We start from the raw sequence: 15,507 nt of genomic DNA, 5'->3' as shown, positions 1-15,507 counted from the left end.
GCGTCTGCAGCGGTGACTGTGGGGCTTGGGTGTGAGTGCAGGTGGCAGGGGAGCATCTGGGGCTGACCCCCAGAACGAGGGCCGCTCGGGGAGCCGGGCAGTGGGCAGGATCCTGGCCGAGGCTGGGGCAGCTGCCCGCAGTGACCGGAGAGCCAGCCCCCACCCCCAAGCGCTGCCCGGAGCTCCGGGGGGCAGGACGCAGACCAGCCAGCAGCACGTGTCATGTGTTTCAGAGGCTCACTGACCCTTCCCTGGGGGTCACTGGCCCCCTGGGGTCCTCTGATTTCCCCACCAGATGTGACCTTCCCCCTTCCCCCCGGGAGTACCAGCCCCATATGGAGGCCAGATGTGGAGCTGGGTCCGCGTGAGTCAGCCTGGGTCTCGGAATGTGGTGACCACCAGGTTGGGCAGGGAGGGCTGGTGGGCCCCAGGGACAGCTCCGCATAGAAGCCCACAGGGTGCGACGTGGATGGGGGCCTCCTGCCGTGGGTGGGGGGCTCTGCAGTCCTTCCCAGCACAGTGACCTCCATCCCCGCAGACAGGGCAGCCGGGGACTCCATGGGGGCCTGCCCCGGGGCCTAGCGGCTCCCAGCCCTCAGCTGTCCCCCTCTCTGGAGCTCCCTTCTGTCTTTGTTCCTCAGTCTTCCCTCCTCTGGACATCCTGGTTTTAGGAAAGGAGGGGCCGGTAGGGAAGGCTTTAAGGGGCCACAAAAACCATCTAATGAGGTACTCCTCCTTCCATTTCACCGATGGGGACACTGAGGCGCCGAGTGGGGCTGGGGGAGGCAGGGGTCTGTCCACGGTGCCGGAGAGCTGTCTGTCGGGCCGGGGACGCCAGGCGTGCTTCCTGCACAGCCACGCAGCACCCCCTCTCCACTCCCGGGGCCCTGAGTCTCGGAGCACTTGTCCCGCCCACGCTGGTCTCTGGTGGGCGTTGTCCCCAGAGGGGTCCATTGGTGGGTCCAGATGCCCCCTGCCCCTGAGATCAGTGCCTTTGGCACCGAGCACCGTATCGCCCCAGGCACTGATCCTGGGGCTTCCTCCCGGGACCTGCCTGTATCTGGGAGGCAGTCTTCACACACCTGCCACGCCACCTGCTTGCAAGGGGCCTGAATTCACCCCCAGGTGAGCGTGGCAGGCTGAGGGTCACCCTGGGGCTTGGTCCCCAGCAGGGCTGTGTCCGGTCTGGATCCCGCTTCGGTCCCAGGCCTGAGCCTCTTTCTCTGGGTCTCCTTAGGGGAGCAGTTTCACCCTTTCAGGGTGCTTTGACTTAGCCAGAGCTGACTGTGGTATCAGAGGCTCACAGGGGACGAAGGTAGCTGCTGGGACAGGCTGCACGTGTGCCCTGGGAGGGGCCTGAGGGGCCAGCCCAGCTGGGAGGAGGCTCTTCTCTCTCCTGCTAGTGGCTCACTGGAGGCTGGGGAAGTGGTTGTGGTCAGGACTGGTGTTTGGGGTGCTCTCAGATGGGCCACACTTCCCCGGGAGCAGGTATAACTGTGCATTAGGCATTCTGTGAGCTCCAGAGGCCGGGGGCCCTGAGGGATGTGGGGTGATCAGGGGCCTGGGCTGATGCCATGTGGGGAAAGCTGACCCTCCCGCCTTCTTCTCCAGAAGCTGGGGCCTCACTGATGCTGAGAGTGTTGGGGACGCTCATTGCTTGACCTCCCAGCCAGGTGGTCCCCAGCGGCACTGCCAGCAAGCCTTGCCCTCTATGTGGGGGCGGGTGGGGGAGCAGGCGGGGTGCTCCAGCCAGCCTGGGAGCAGGTGTGGGTAGTGGGCATCTCATGAGGCTGGGTGAGCCCTCAGGGAGGGGATTCACCCCTCCTCAGGACGTCACTCTGGCAGCTCTGGCCATGCCCATGGTTGGGTGGCGGGGGGGGGGGGGTGTCAGGCACTGCATTCGGAGCCCCTCGGGCTGGCCTAGTTCCCCCTGCCTGGGAGAGGGAGACAGGCCAGGCCCCTGATCACCCCACATCCCTCAGGGCTCTCTCCTTGGCTGCTTGTCTAGGAGACCAGCCATGGTGATGGGGGCACCTAGCTGGGCAGGACTGGGCTCACCAGGCCCATCTCCTACCTGATGTCTGTTGGAGTTTGGCCCCCGTTCCCAGACCTCCGATGTCCCTTCCCCTGGGGATCCTCGTGCAGTCCGATGGTCTCAGGCACCTAACCCCTTCCCCTCCCAAGCGCAGAGCCTAAGGACCAGGACGTGGCCGGGGACACTGAGGCAGCCTCACATTGCTGTGGGTTCGGAGAGAGAGGCGTACCATTCCTCCTTTGGCTGAGGGAGAACGGGAACCTCTGGCTCTAAGTTGGGTGTCCCCACTTTACTCAAGCTCAGAGGTAGGGCTTTTGGGGGTGTGGGAGGAGGTCACAGCCCCGGATTCCTGAGGCTTCCAGGGGTGGGGTATGTATGGCTGGGGCTGGATCTGGCCACAGTGAGCCTCCAGCTCCCCTCATTTAATGAGAGCTGGGCAGGGCTGCCATGACCCCGTCCTGGGTGTGGGGGCCCTGCCTGCCGCCTGCAAGCCCCCTCGGCATGCTTGCTGCATGCGCTCCCCCAGCCCTGCAAGCCCCCAGCCCGTAGCAGGTCAGCTTCCCCCGCACAAGGCCCGGCCCTGCTCGGCGGTTCCCTGCCTTCACAGGGGCCTGGGGAGCATGTGGTCAGAGCGCATTTTATGAAAGCAGCTGCAACTCGTGACGCGCTTTCTGTGCCGGGAGATTTATGGGCTGCATGGTTTTAATGGTTTCTGTGGGGTTAGTGTCCTCCCCCATTCATCCTGGCCGCTGTCTCCGAGGCAGATGGGTGACAAGCCTCCCCTCACCGGACAGGAAGGTAAGGCTGGGTGGGGGAGGGGGCTGACCACCCAAGCCTCCTCGGGAGGGGCAGCTCTGGGAAGCCCTGGGGGCCTCCTGCAAGCAGCCGTAAATCCCGGAGACCTCCAGGAGGCAGGAAGCCGCCCTCCCGGCAGCGGTGTCCCAGCACTGGGCCTGTGGGGAGGAGCTCGGCGCACCCCAGGGGCCTGTGCCAAGGCCACGCCCCCGGCTGCCCAGCAGGTTGTCTGTCAGGTGGGCTGGGCCAGCAGATGAATGAGCAACAACTGAATACTCGCTGACCTAGCAGCTTTCCTGGAACCTGGTCCCAGGGCAGGGACTGTGATCTCAAAACCTGCACGGGGGTGGGGGGTGGCAGAGTCTGCGGGAAGCTGCCTCCTGCCCCTAACTGTCCAAGGGGGTGGCAATGCCAGGCCCTCGAGGGCCCAGAGCTGACAGGCTCCAGGTCTCCCGGGCCAGGGCTGCCGCTGGGGAGGGAGAGCGGCAGGCTTCGAGTGAATGGGGCGGAGGGCAGAGAGCATGTCCCACTTGGGAGGGACCCAAGCACAGAGAGGGACCTGGAGCTCCCCACGGCGCAGGTTGCCTGTGACGGCCTCAGCACCCGGGAAGCACAGCCAGAGGGCTGCTTCTGTGAAGGACACGCAGGAGCCTCGCGCTGCGGCTGGGGACGCAATAAACAGCTGCTGAGAGGACTCCCAGGCTGGGCAAGGCCCCCATCTGCCCGGTGCCTGCCCCGTAGCCCCCTGCCCCTTAGCCAGAACCAGCCCAGCACTGGCACACGCTGTCCTTGCTGACTCTGGCCTCCATGGGCTTGATCCTCGGGCCCCTTCTTGTCTCCTTGGGGTCACAGCATCCCTCCAGAGCTGGGCACAGGCTTCTGCCGAGGGATAGAGGCATGTGCCCCTGCCAGCCGGAGGGGCGGCGTGAGCTACAGCAGGGGAAGTCCGTCCTCACAGCCTGCCCAGTAGCTGAGCAGGTCACCTGCATGAAAGGCCTTCCTGTGAGCCCCGGAATTGGGGGCGAGGGGTGGCTGTGGGCCTGGCCGCCTGCAGGCTCGCTAACCAGCTGGCCGCTGCGGGAAGGGGTGTTGCTGCCCAGGTGCGGGCAGCCCAGGACTGCAAGGCCAGGACACACGGCAGCCGGCACCTGGGGCCTGGGCTGGGCTCTGGAGCCGCTCCCTTTGCCGGGGTCTGTCCATCCTGCAGACCGGCAGCGGCCCCGGGGCCGCAGCTCTGTTGGGCTTTCTGGAGCCAGCCTCACCCACCCACCTGTGGGCTCCGACTCCCACACCCCGGTGCCCGCTTTTGTCTGCGCTGAGCAGAGCTCATGGCACGTTTTCAGTAGCCGCCCAGCCTGGGCTTCATTTTCTGTGTGAACGAGGGCTCAGAGGGAGGGAGGGATCCGAGGTGGGACCACTTATCACTGAGGCGGGGGGCCAGGTGGACCTGGCCAGCGCCTGCCTCTGCCCCAGAGAACGGCTCCTCTGCCTTGGACCTGGACCCTCTCACGGACCAGACTGATTTGTGGGGTCTCTGTGCGCCTCACTGGTCTCCTGATCTCATAGCCGGCTTTCCTGAGGGTCATCTCATCTCCCTCGGTTCTGAATACAGGTGGGGGCCCCTCTGAATACAGGAGTTCTGGCCTCATTGGTGTCAGCTTAGGATGCCACCAGTTTGAGGGGGCTCAGGTGTCCTGAGGTCTGAGACTGGGTGGCCTGGGACGAGTGTTGTGTGGGTGTCAGGGGCCCGCCCTCGGGGACATGGTCCTGGGGTGGGCACAGCCACCGAGGTCACCATGCCAGCGCCAGGCAGGCGATGCGCGCCCCCGTGACCCTGGTCCTTCCCAGCTCCAGCAGCAGGGCTGTGGGAGGCGGCGGCAGCCCCGCGCTTGCCGGGCAGTGCCATGCTGTGCGTGCTGAGCGGCTCTGCCTGAGGTCACCGCTTCAGTGTGTATTTTGAATATTTTCAGCTGTGTGTGCACCGCGGGGACTTGGCCCGTGCACTGCGTGTGCAGCTCATACTTGGTGGGCTGTGTAATGCGCGGAGGCGTTGCCAAGGGCAGCGGAAATGTGGATTTTTTCCAGTATAATCATGCGAATCCTACCACCACCCTCCCTGCACCTTCCCGGGCCTGTGCTGCCTCACCCCTGGCAGGAGCTGCCAGGAGCTGCTGGGTGGGCGGAGCACAAGGGCCGGTGCTTTGTCCCCTGCGTTGACCCCTGGATTCTCGAGAGCAGCGAGGTGACCAGGGGTGGGTACCCCTCCAGGCGTGTCCTCAGTGTTAAGTGGGTGCCCTTCCCCGTGCTGGCCGAGCCTGGGGAAGTGGGGTGGGGGCTGCTCTGGATGCCCTGCCTGGTGGTCCAGGGCAATCCTTGGGGGGAAGGGGGGGCTCCAGGTCAGGAAGGTGGGGCCGGTGTCAGGTCCTCCTGTGAAAGGCCACGTTCTTGCAAGTGCAGGGAAGAGGAAGGCCGGGCCTCGTCCAGCCAGGTCTCCGAACGCGCGGCCTCCCCAGCTCTGCCTCCCACCTGGCCCGCAGCGGAGGCCCAGCACTCGGAGTCCAGTGGCTGGGGCTGCCAGAACGAAGCACCACAGACGGGGCTCCAACGACAGGCATGTGTCGTCTCACAGGTCTGGAGACTGGAAGCACTAGATCAAGGTGTCAGCAGGCTGGGTTGCTTCTGCGGCCTCTCTCCTGAGCTCGCAGGCGGTGCATTCTCGCTGTCTTCACGTGGCTGTTCCTCCGTGTGTGTCCGTGTCCCAAGCCCCTCTTAGGAGGAAAGCAGTAGCTTCATTTCAATTTAACCACCCCGTTAAAGACCCCCATCTCCAAATATGGTCTCCTTCTGAGGCACTGGGCTTAGGACTTCCAACATATGGATTTGGGCGTCACAATTCAGCCCATGACACCCACAGATGCTCAGGGCCTAGGATCAGTGCAAATTCTCCAGCGGCCCCAGCCAGAGGCGCCTTCTGTAGCATCCGCGCCGGCCACCCCTGCCCACCCTGCTGGGACACTGGCTGGCTGGGGGTCTGTGGTCCCATGCAGGGGGACAGCCACATCCGGAGGGAGGCTCATTCTGTATTCTGCTCAGTCCCGAGGAGAAGAAACCAGGGCTCTCAGGAAAGCGGGGGGTGGCTCCCCGTTGCTTAGCTAAGGGGCACTCAGTTGCCACGGTGACCTCTGTCTGCACAGTCAAACACACACAACCCAGCCACTTCTCTCGGCTGGAGGGTTCCCCGCCCCCATCAGAGTTCACACTGAGTGTTGAGTCCCTTGGTGACAAAAACATGGAAACGGTTGCCATGGCAGCCATTCTTTGGAGCCCTCAGACTGGAGTGCAAAGTTCAGGATGCCCAAGAACAGATGAAATGAAAATATGGGAAAATCTGCCACTTCCCTCACCCCAGAAGGATGCGTTGGATGGTGTTTCATGCTCCCCTGGGCCCAGCCATCCTTGCCCCTCCCATCACCCTGGGCCCAGGAGGGGCGAGGAGAGGCCCTGGGAATGAAGGTGGCCAAGAGGCCCACAGAATCCTTGGGAGAAGCGGGCCAGCCTGGGAGGCCAGGCTGAACTGTGGGTGGGCCCAGTGCCTGGAGCTGTAAGTGGGCAGGCGGTGACCCCTGGGCACTGCCTGGGGACATGTCCTCCTGGTTGCTGATGCCCCCGAGCCTGCTGTGACTCAGTTTCTTCACGGTAATCTGGAGGGACAAGCAGCTGCCTCTTTCTCGGGGGGACTCACGTCCACTCAGCTGCCAGGGGAATCCTCAGCCTGGTCCAGGGGCGAAGGGTCCAGGGGCGAAAGGTCCAGAGCACGCTAAGTGGGCTCAGCACCGGAAAGGCACCCTGTTCTGACCAAGGGGATGGGAATATGGCCCTGGGCAGACAGACTTGGCCCAGCGTGCTGGGGTGCAGTCAGTTCATACAGAATTCCTCTAGTCTTCCTGGACACTAGTAGAAGAGGATCTGAGTCCATTCATGGAGGTCATGGCAGAGGCCTCGCCATTTATCCACTGGACTGGGGAGAATGAATGTGTCCCCCAAACAGCAGTTCCCCAAGTAGGCCCCATGGGGCTCTGGTGACTGAAATGCACCAAGTGGGCACATGCGCATGCACCCCCCCTACACAGTTTATAGATTAGAGCCCTGGTGCACGACATTGGTGCACCGGGGGTGGGGGTGGTTCCTCAGCCCGGCCTGTGCCCTCTGGCAGTCCAGGACCCTTCAGGGGATGTCCAACTGCGGCTTAGCGGGGAGCAGGCCTAAGCCGGCAGTCGGACATCCCCTGAGGGGTCCGTAGCGCTGACGCGGAGGTGGGAGAGGCTCCAACCACCACCACTGTGCTCGCCAGCTGTGAGCCCGGCTTCTGGCTGAACGGTGCTCCCCCGTGGGAGTGCACTGACCACCAGGGGGCAGCTCCTGTGTTGAGCACCTGCCCCTTGGTGGCCAGTGCATGTCATAGCAACCGGTCGTTTGGCTGTTTGGCCAATTTGCATATTAGGGTTTTATTATATAGGATGCTCTGAAAAGTCCTGCAGTAAGGGAATCTCTTGACTTTAAGCCAGTATTTGAAAAATAAGCTTTTTCCTCTTTTTTTTTTTTTTTTTTTTAAAGTATTTCCTAGTTTTTAAAAAATCTCTTAATATCCTGCAGAAATAACATTCGGTGACACTCACTAGGGCACTGGTTCTTGGTGTGATCCCTGGGTCAGCAGCTTCAGCGGCACGTGGGAATTTGTGAGAAATGCGTATTCTCCTTCCATCCCAGAAACTCGTGTTTTAACAAGCCCTTTGGTTTGAGAACCCATGAGCTAAGGCAGCGGTTGCCAACTGGTGGTGTGTGAGGTCCGAAAGGTTGGCGACCACTGTGCTAGAGAATTGGGGGAAGGGGAATGGCCTGGAGAATTTGAGAGGTGAGGGGGCGGGAGGGAAGCACAAGAACCCTGGGCTCTGGGGGAGGTGCTGTGGGCACCTTGAAGGGTGGGTTCAGGGTGCACTGCACCTGAGCACTGAGCTCCCACTGGTTTTCTGAGATTGCGTCAAGTGCAAGGTTGTGTGTCTGGAGGTGTCATGAGGCTTGGTGCTAAGTGATTGGGGCCTTTGGGAATGCCTGGGGTCACCTGAGGAGGTCCTGTGTCCCGTCCCCCTCCTACTCGCCAGCAAGGAGTATCCAGGCGCTCTGGTGGCACCTGCCCTGGGCAGATGGACTCTACCCAGAGTGCTGGGCGCAGGGGTCAGTTCCGTAGTTTTTTTCTTTCCTTCCTGGACCTAAGAGGGGGCTTGTCCCCAAAGGCAGTGCTGGGTGGCCCCTTCAAAATAGGCATGAGGTGAGGCCTGAAGCGAGGGCCCTGGCCCAGGTATCAGGAGGTGGGGTTCCAGGTTAGCTCTGGCACCATCCACTCCCCCTCCTCCCCCGCAGTGGGAATGCCCTGTGCAGCCACTTCCCAGGTCTGGGTGTCCTTTTCCTCGCCATCAAACAGGCTGCCCCGCTGTCAGCCTCGGGGAGGGTCAGGCAGGCAGGGCCCACCTGGCCACAGGGGCCGGGCACACAGGCGGCAGTACCCGCCCCGCGCCCACCGCCTGCCTGTGCTTCCTTGCAGCCGTCCAGATCCACATCCTGAAGGCAGACAAGGCGGGGGACTGGTGGAAGTTCACGGTGAGCATCATCTCCGTGTACAAGCAGGGCGCGAGCCGCATTCGGCGCGGTGACCAGAGCCTGTGGATCCGCTCGCGGGACATCGCTTGCAAGTGCCCCAAAATCAAGCCCCTCAAGAAGTACCTGCTGCTGGGCAACGCGGAGGACTCGCCGGACCAGAGCGGCATCGTGGCAGACAAGAGCAGCCTGGTGATCCAGTGGCGGGACACGTGGGCGCGGCGGCTGCGCAAGTTCCAGCAGCGAGAGAAGAAGGGCAAGTGCAAGAAGGCCTAGCGCGGAGGCAGCGGGGCGGGCGGGCCGGGCAGCACCGCAGCTGCACTGGGCCCGCGAGGGCTTTCCCAGGTGGGGGGAGGGGAGGGCGGGGCTACGGCGGGGGCGGGGCCTCGGCAGCTCCTCTCCTGGCGGCCCCGCCCCTCGCCCCACTCTGCGCGCCCCTGGTGGAACCGCACGCGGGGAGGGGTGCATGACAGGCCAGGCCCTGGAGAAATGAGGACGAGACTTAGCTACCTCACGGGCTCCTTCCAGAGCAGGGACACGCTTCCCTAGGGCCAGGCGGGTCGCCGTGGCGGGGGCGGGGCAGCCTGATCTGGGCCCCAGGGACTGACACAGAACGCGCAGGTGGAGCCGCACCTGCGGCTGGTGTACCGTTATGGAGAAGGGGACGTGAGGAGAACTGTGAATTCTCAGGCCCCCAGTTGGGCCAGGGGCTGAGCGAGCCCGGCCAAACCATCACCCAAACGTAAAAGACTGAAAATCCCCACCTTTTCCCTGACGCTTCTTTGTCACAGGACCCCCTGGTTGGGACAACTTGGGCCCCATCTGAAGGGGCCAGACAGGCATTTGGGGGCAGCAGGATTCCCCATGCAGACGGTGGTCCGTTGCCACCTGCTGCACTGGTCCTCCCGGGTGGGGCGAAGCAGGAACCCTTGCTGGCACCGACCCCTCCTTCCCCCGGCCCAGCTGGGGTTTAGGTGCAGCCCAGGATTCTGGCCCAGGCAGAGGGCTGTGGACCCAAAGACACCCCTGAGAAGCTCAAGCCGGGTGGTCGTGCCTCACTGAGCTGCCCGTCGTCGGAGGCGGCACTGGGCAGGCACCACCTCCCAGAGTGTTTCCTCTCTGGAAACTTGGAACCAGCCCCTGATGACATTTTCCAGGGGAGGGGACGGCACGGGCTGGGTTTATGGCAGTGACACTATTTGTGTAATGACATCAGCCCCACCAGGCCCTCAGCAGTGCCTGCAGCTGGGAAGGGCCTGGATGGGTATGGAATGCAGGCTGCAGAGGCGGTTAGCCCGGCTGGGGGAAGGGGTTGGCTCGAGTCAGGACTGGGTCTGTTGGCTCAGCAGGGTACAGTGTGCCCGCGCCACGGGCAGGCAAGGCCAGGAATGACCAGGTTCCGGGGAACCACGGAAACCATGACCACTTCCTGCTGCTGCCCTCACTCCTGGCTCCAAGGGGCAGCGGCTGCTGGGCCGAGAAAGCCTGCTGCAGCCCTCCCCCCCCCCCACCCCCGGGCTGCCTGCACCTGCCTTGGTCTATCCCAGGCAGAGCCTTGCCTATCCTTCCCGGCTGCCCCCTTTGTGGGCCCCCCCATACCCTCCTTTCCGAAGCTCAGAGACACTGCCTTCAAGCGGGCAGCCGACCTTTGGGTCTGAGTGCCTCCCACGGGGCCTGTTCCTAGCCCGGGGCCCACGGTCTCCCTTCCCCTGAGCTCCCTGCACCTGGCACGGAGCGGCCTGGCTTCCTCCTCGGTCAGCAAACGGGCTTCCCTTTCCTTCGAGTCTGCCTGCTCAGAAGGGTCACCCTGAGTGTGAAGCGCGGCCCTGTGGCCCGGCCGCCCTCGGCCGCCTCTGCTTCGGCCCGCATCCTGGCTGCCATGCAGTGAGCACCTGCCCTGTGCCTGGCACTTTACCCACAACCTCCTGTGGCCCCCAGGACGGCCCCGTGAGACAGGGATCCTTGCCCCCCTCTCACCAGCGGGGAGACCGACGCACACGTGCCCAGGGTCACCGGGAAGGCAGCGGCGGAAGTAGGTTCGCAGTGCAGAGCCAGGCTTTCTCACCACGGCCCTGCTGCCCGTGCCGCGGCGCCCCAGCTCCCACGGCAGGCTGCGAGGGGTGCTCCTGGGAGGTCGCCCTGAGACACTGGGCCTGCTTCACCTGGCGAATGCAGTGCGGGGGTGGGCACAAGGACATCTTCAGGGGCGGAGCAGAGTGGCGGGTGAGGCCACAAACATTTGTAGATCAAAGGCTCTGAAGGGGCCTTGGCTGATCGAAGGCGCAGTAGAAAGGACATTTGGCTGCCTGGCTGGGGTGTGTGTGTGGAGGGATTCCAGGGGAGACTGGCTGGCAGAGACGCCCCCGTGGGGGAGAGAGGACAGAATGGCCCTGGGAAGGGATATTTGTCTTCCCTGAATCCAGGCCCGAGGCTGGAGCAGAGGGACCTCTCCCCTCGCAGTGAGCCCTCTGACGCCAGCGTGGTTTGCCGAGTGCCATTAGCACCTCGCAGGCCTTGGCATTTTGCTGGCCCACAGTCCTGTAAAGGCACTCACCGCTCGGGCTGGTCCTGTTATTTACACCGTCTGGCTTCCCTGCCTGCCTGTCCAGAAGGGTGTGGCGGCCCCGCCACCTCCCACCCTGGGTCTGAGTCACCCAGGTCCATCCAAGGGCCAGCACTGGTGGTCGCCGAGGCCCCCAGCTCTGGAGCCAGTAGCCTGCCAAGCTGTAATACATCTAGCTTTAAATCCAACCAGCCTTCACCCTCCTGCTCTGCCCCCGAGGGCAGAGGCCACCCAGTCCACCCGGCCCCTGGGCCATGTGTCAGGGCGGCCGGATTTGTCACCGCAGGCCTCCGCCTCTCACTGACCCAGCCGGAACCCAGCCCCCAACTTCAGCAGTGAGGCCCGCCCCCTGAGGAAGCTCCCTCTTCCACCAGGAGATGAAGAGGAACCGAGGTGTGCCCATTTGTACAGTTAGGAAGGGATGTAAAGTGAACTAGACTTTGATTTTGAAGAGTGTATTAACCAGAATTGTGATATGTAGGTATTTGAAGAAAAACACACCAGATTAGTCCTTTTTTGTTTTAAACAAAAGATTCCCCAGTTGTCCTTTTTCTTACGTGCTGGGTGGTCTGGAGCCCCTGACAGCGGAGTGGCTGCTTTACTGAGCACAGTCACGAAGACAGGGTGGAGGGAGGGGGCCACGGGGCTGCCCAGACTTACCTGCAGCCGTGCTTCTGTCCTGAGCAGGGCGGGAGGCAGCCCCACAGGTCCTGGGAAATGGGAGGGAGGCTGTGTGCTGCTCTCAGGCCCCAGTGACCTGGAATTCTGCCTCCACGGTAGCACGCAGGAAATGGGTATCGACTTTCTTGGGTTGGCCCCAGGTTGGAATGAGACTGAAATCGAGAAGATTCTGAGCAATCAGGAAATGATCCCTCCAGGAAACTGAAAAACGTTGGGATCTCAATGCTCAAAGGAAGCGCCCCCCATCACACCCCATGAGAGAGACTGAGGATGGGGTTCCTGGGCCACGGTGCACACCCGCAGCCATGCCACACCCCAGGGGCATCACGGTGTGTACTCTGAGGCCTCGCCTCTGCCACCCCAGCCAGCCCACTCCTCGTCATTCGCCACCCTTCCCACCCCCGCTCCTGGGTGCACTCCCCCTCCCCCCCTGCGTTCCGGAATTCTGTTCCCTCAGAATGGTAAATGTTTAGTTGTGACCATGACATTGGGTCAGTGCTCCTTTCCAATGCATACTAATATATTATGGTTATTATATATGAATATATTTAATGACATGGAAAAAGTTGTGGATTTTTTAAAGTTTTTCTGTTTGTTTGTTTAGAGTTGTAATGGACCCAGATGGAACTTGTAACGTGGGCCCCACATGATAGAACTAAATTCAGATATCAATTAAATAAACTCTTGTACACTGTTCTTTGTCTCCCAGTCTTCACTGGTGGTCTGAGCTGGGGGCGGTGGGCACGCGGGAGAGGGGAGGACGGCAGGGCTCGGTGCCATTTAAGGAACGTGGATTCTGCGCTAAGAACTCCCAGCAGGACAGCCACTGGGTTCCCCGAGCCTGAGACAGAGCTCCAACTACCAAAAAATAGATAAATAAAAAACAAAAAGGAAAAGGCAGCTTTGCTGGGAAGTCCTGGGGCTAAAAGTCTCTCAAATGGGTTGAGCTGTATCTGAGTCCCCCCAAACCATCCTTACCACTCCTTGGGGCTCCAGGTCCGGGCACCGCAGGGGAGGGCACACAGGTATGCTCCCCACCTGCCCAGAGTCGGCAGCCGGCAGAGTGCACCTTGGGACGGCCCCCTCTGATCCTGAACCTGCAAGCAGAGGCTTGGCCTTTCACAGGACGTTTCCTGAAAGCCAGGAGCAGACTCACGGGAGAAGACTGCAGGGTTAGTCAAACTCAAGAATGTTTCAGGCCATTGCTCAAGGCTTTGTGCAGTGCAGGGCCGGGGCTGAGCTCACTGGGTTTCTGAGAAACTATATTTAAATCTCCAAATGGTTGTGATTTCTTTATTAAACAAACAATCCCGTCATTAGGAACATGTTGTGTTGCTATGCAGCGCAGCCGATCGTCACCAGGAAGCTGTAATTTCTGCACCCGGCTGTTTTGTAGTCACGTCTCCGCCATGGGGCTGGGCTGACACCTTAGAGCGCGGATTCCGCTGGCACCTGGGAGGTGTGGAGCCTGTGCCTGCGGCGTGGGGCGCTGGATGTGGTGCCTTAGCCTCGCCTCAGGAAGGAACAGGCCAGCCCAGCTCCTCACCGGGTCCGGCTGGGGAGCAGGAACTGTTCGCAGATCCAGGGGTCAGAGCCGGGGCAGCTCCATACAGGGTTGGCCTTGAGTCCCGTTCAGTCCCAGGAGTAAGTCCCTGCTGGAACGGCACTTCCTGACACCGGGTGGTCGGGGAGGAGGCAGGTCTCAGGTGGCCGGGCAGGCCAGGAAGAAAACCCGCATTTTCTGCAGAATCGGGCTCTTCCCAAGGCCAGTTCAGACCCAGCTGGGCCCCTGCAGGGCTGACGGCCGAGAGACCGGGTCAGAGCTTGTGCTGCACTTGGAACTCTCAGCTGTGGTCATTCTCGTCAAGGGCCCAGTGCTCAAAGGCCCTCACCATGTGGCTTTCTCCTGTCCTTCCTAAAGACGTTGTCTATGACTGAGGACGCCTCTGGGACGCCTCCACGGCCGGGCCCAGTTCTGGCAGCTGCAGCCCGTCCCAGGCTGGAGGGAAACAGGTTGGTCAGAGACACTGGAGCGTGATGGAAGCAGCCGCTGCCTCGTGGGCCCGCCTCACTCTCTCTACTCGGAGAGAGGGCACTGACAGCTGCCAAGCTCAACGCAGGGCATAAGCTGGGTCGCTGCTAAGTGCTGGCCAAGTGGTCAGGAAAGTCCATGCTGGAGGCTGGAATGGTGAGGCACAAGGAAGCTGAGTGACCCCATCAGGACTCCGGGCCCAGCACAGTCCAGTCCAACGCCCAGAGCCTGCCGGGGGCAAGGCCTCCCAGGGCCTCTGACTTGCAGAGACGCGCTCCTTCCGAAAGCCCGCCCCGCCCGTCCCGACATGCTGCCTCCTCAGGGGTTTCAGACACACTCCTGGGTTTCAGACTTCGTTGCACAGACACCTCTTCGATGCTCTTCTAAGACTAAATAAAGACATAAGAAATATGCCAAGAAAAACTGGGAGTGGATACCAAATAGCCAGTGAGAAATAGCACCGGACGGATGAACTCATTGCTTTATCAGACCGGAGCCTCACCGGACAGCAGCTCCTTTCTGCAAAGAGGTGACGTGGGAAGAAGTGTAAAGTACAAAGCAACGAGAGGAAAGATGAATCCTGGCCCCCTTTTTTAAATAAAGGGGGGAACTCCACTCACCCAGGGGGGCTACTAACGAGATAAAAGATGGTCTTCAGTCTTTGCCAAGAGCTCTCTTGCCACCCGAAGCTGGAGAAGCAGAGGTGAGGGTTCAGGGAAGCCGAGGAAAGAGGCAGCGAGGCTGGCGGGTGGGCTGAGGAGGAGGGTGGGGGCTCTGCTGGCCCAAGAGGTCAGGAGCAGACTGGCTGGGGGCTAACGTAGACTAAGGTCAGCTACAGTTAATAACAAAGTTTCAACGGAGCAAAAGTCCCTGTTGTAACCAGCTATCTGGATTCCTTTATATGGTATCCAGACTAGAAATGCTTATAATTAATAATCAGTTAAGTTAAACAATACTTCTACTGTTATTTCAATCAAGTCTATTTCCATTGAAAAAACACCCACGGTATGGGTGCCACGTCCCGCCCTTGCCTGTTCTTCCTGCTGAGCGAGGTCTCGCTGCTCACAGGACAGACTCAGAGCAAGGCCACCCGGGCTGCGCTCCTGGCACCTGTGAGGGGAAGGGCGGGCCTTAGCAAACCCGGCCAGAAAGTGCAACACGATGTTAGCTGTCACTCTAGAGTGGCTCCAGGCATCAGACCCCCAGAGTGATTGGGGAAGGCCTCACTACTTCCGGTCCGCCCTTCGCTGCAGAGTGGGGTGGCTGTCTCCTGGGAGAAGCGCACCCCAAGAAAGCTAAGTAAGGAGCAGGGCGCCTTCCTGCCCAGCACGTCTACCTCTGGGGGCGCACTGCCTGAGTCTGGATGGCAGGTCCCTGCAGTCTGACCTGGCCAGGCTTCCACCCTGCTATGCCCCCACTCCCTATCCCCTCCCCCCACCCCACCCCGCCTGCAGGTCCAGAGAAGTGAAGTCGCTGGTCCGGGTCTCCGGGCTGCAGAGCTGGCGGGCCTCGAGCCCACTCCTCCCGAGAACAGAAGCTGTTGTGTGCAGACATCAGCTCAGTGTTTGGCTTGAAAAGGCCTTTCCGTGCGGCGGAGCCAGAACGCCGTGGCTCCGGTTCAAAGACGCCCACGAGTTGCCGGGCTCCGTGCTGAGCAAGTCAAGAGGAGGTGAGAAAGTCAAACAGACCTTCAATGCGGCCTCCCATGAGCCCCAAAGTGGGGGCTCCAAGGAGACACTGTTTACAGAT

The 15,507-nt window shown here is 61.6% G+C and overlaps 1 protein-coding gene across 2 annotated transcripts in view; it reads left to right on the top strand.

The window, feature by feature from the left end:
* NTN1 (netrin 1) overlaps positions 1-8,759 on the top strand; it is a 180,556-nt gene extending 171,797 nt beyond the window's left edge. For both annotated transcript variants that reach the window (XM_054709687.1, XM_028128292.2), the window contains exon 7: positions 8,430-8,759. In XM_054709687.1, the coding sequence (XP_054565662.1) occupies positions 8,430-8,758 (329 nt within the window). In that variant the 3' untranslated portion in view covers position 8,759. The remainder of the gene's footprint in view (positions 1-8,429) is intronic.
* The last annotated feature ends 6,748 nt before the right edge of the window (positions 8,760-15,507 follow it).

Source organism: Eptesicus fuscus, chromosome 20 (assembly GCF_027574615.1).
Source record: "Eptesicus fuscus isolate TK198812 chromosome 20, DD_ASM_mEF_20220401, whole genome shotgun sequence".
NCBI lineage: Eukaryota > Metazoa > Chordata > Mammalia > Chiroptera > Vespertilionidae > Eptesicus > Eptesicus fuscus.
Note: the sequence above shows the minus strand (reverse complement) of the source record. Positions and strands in the feature narration are given on the sequence as shown.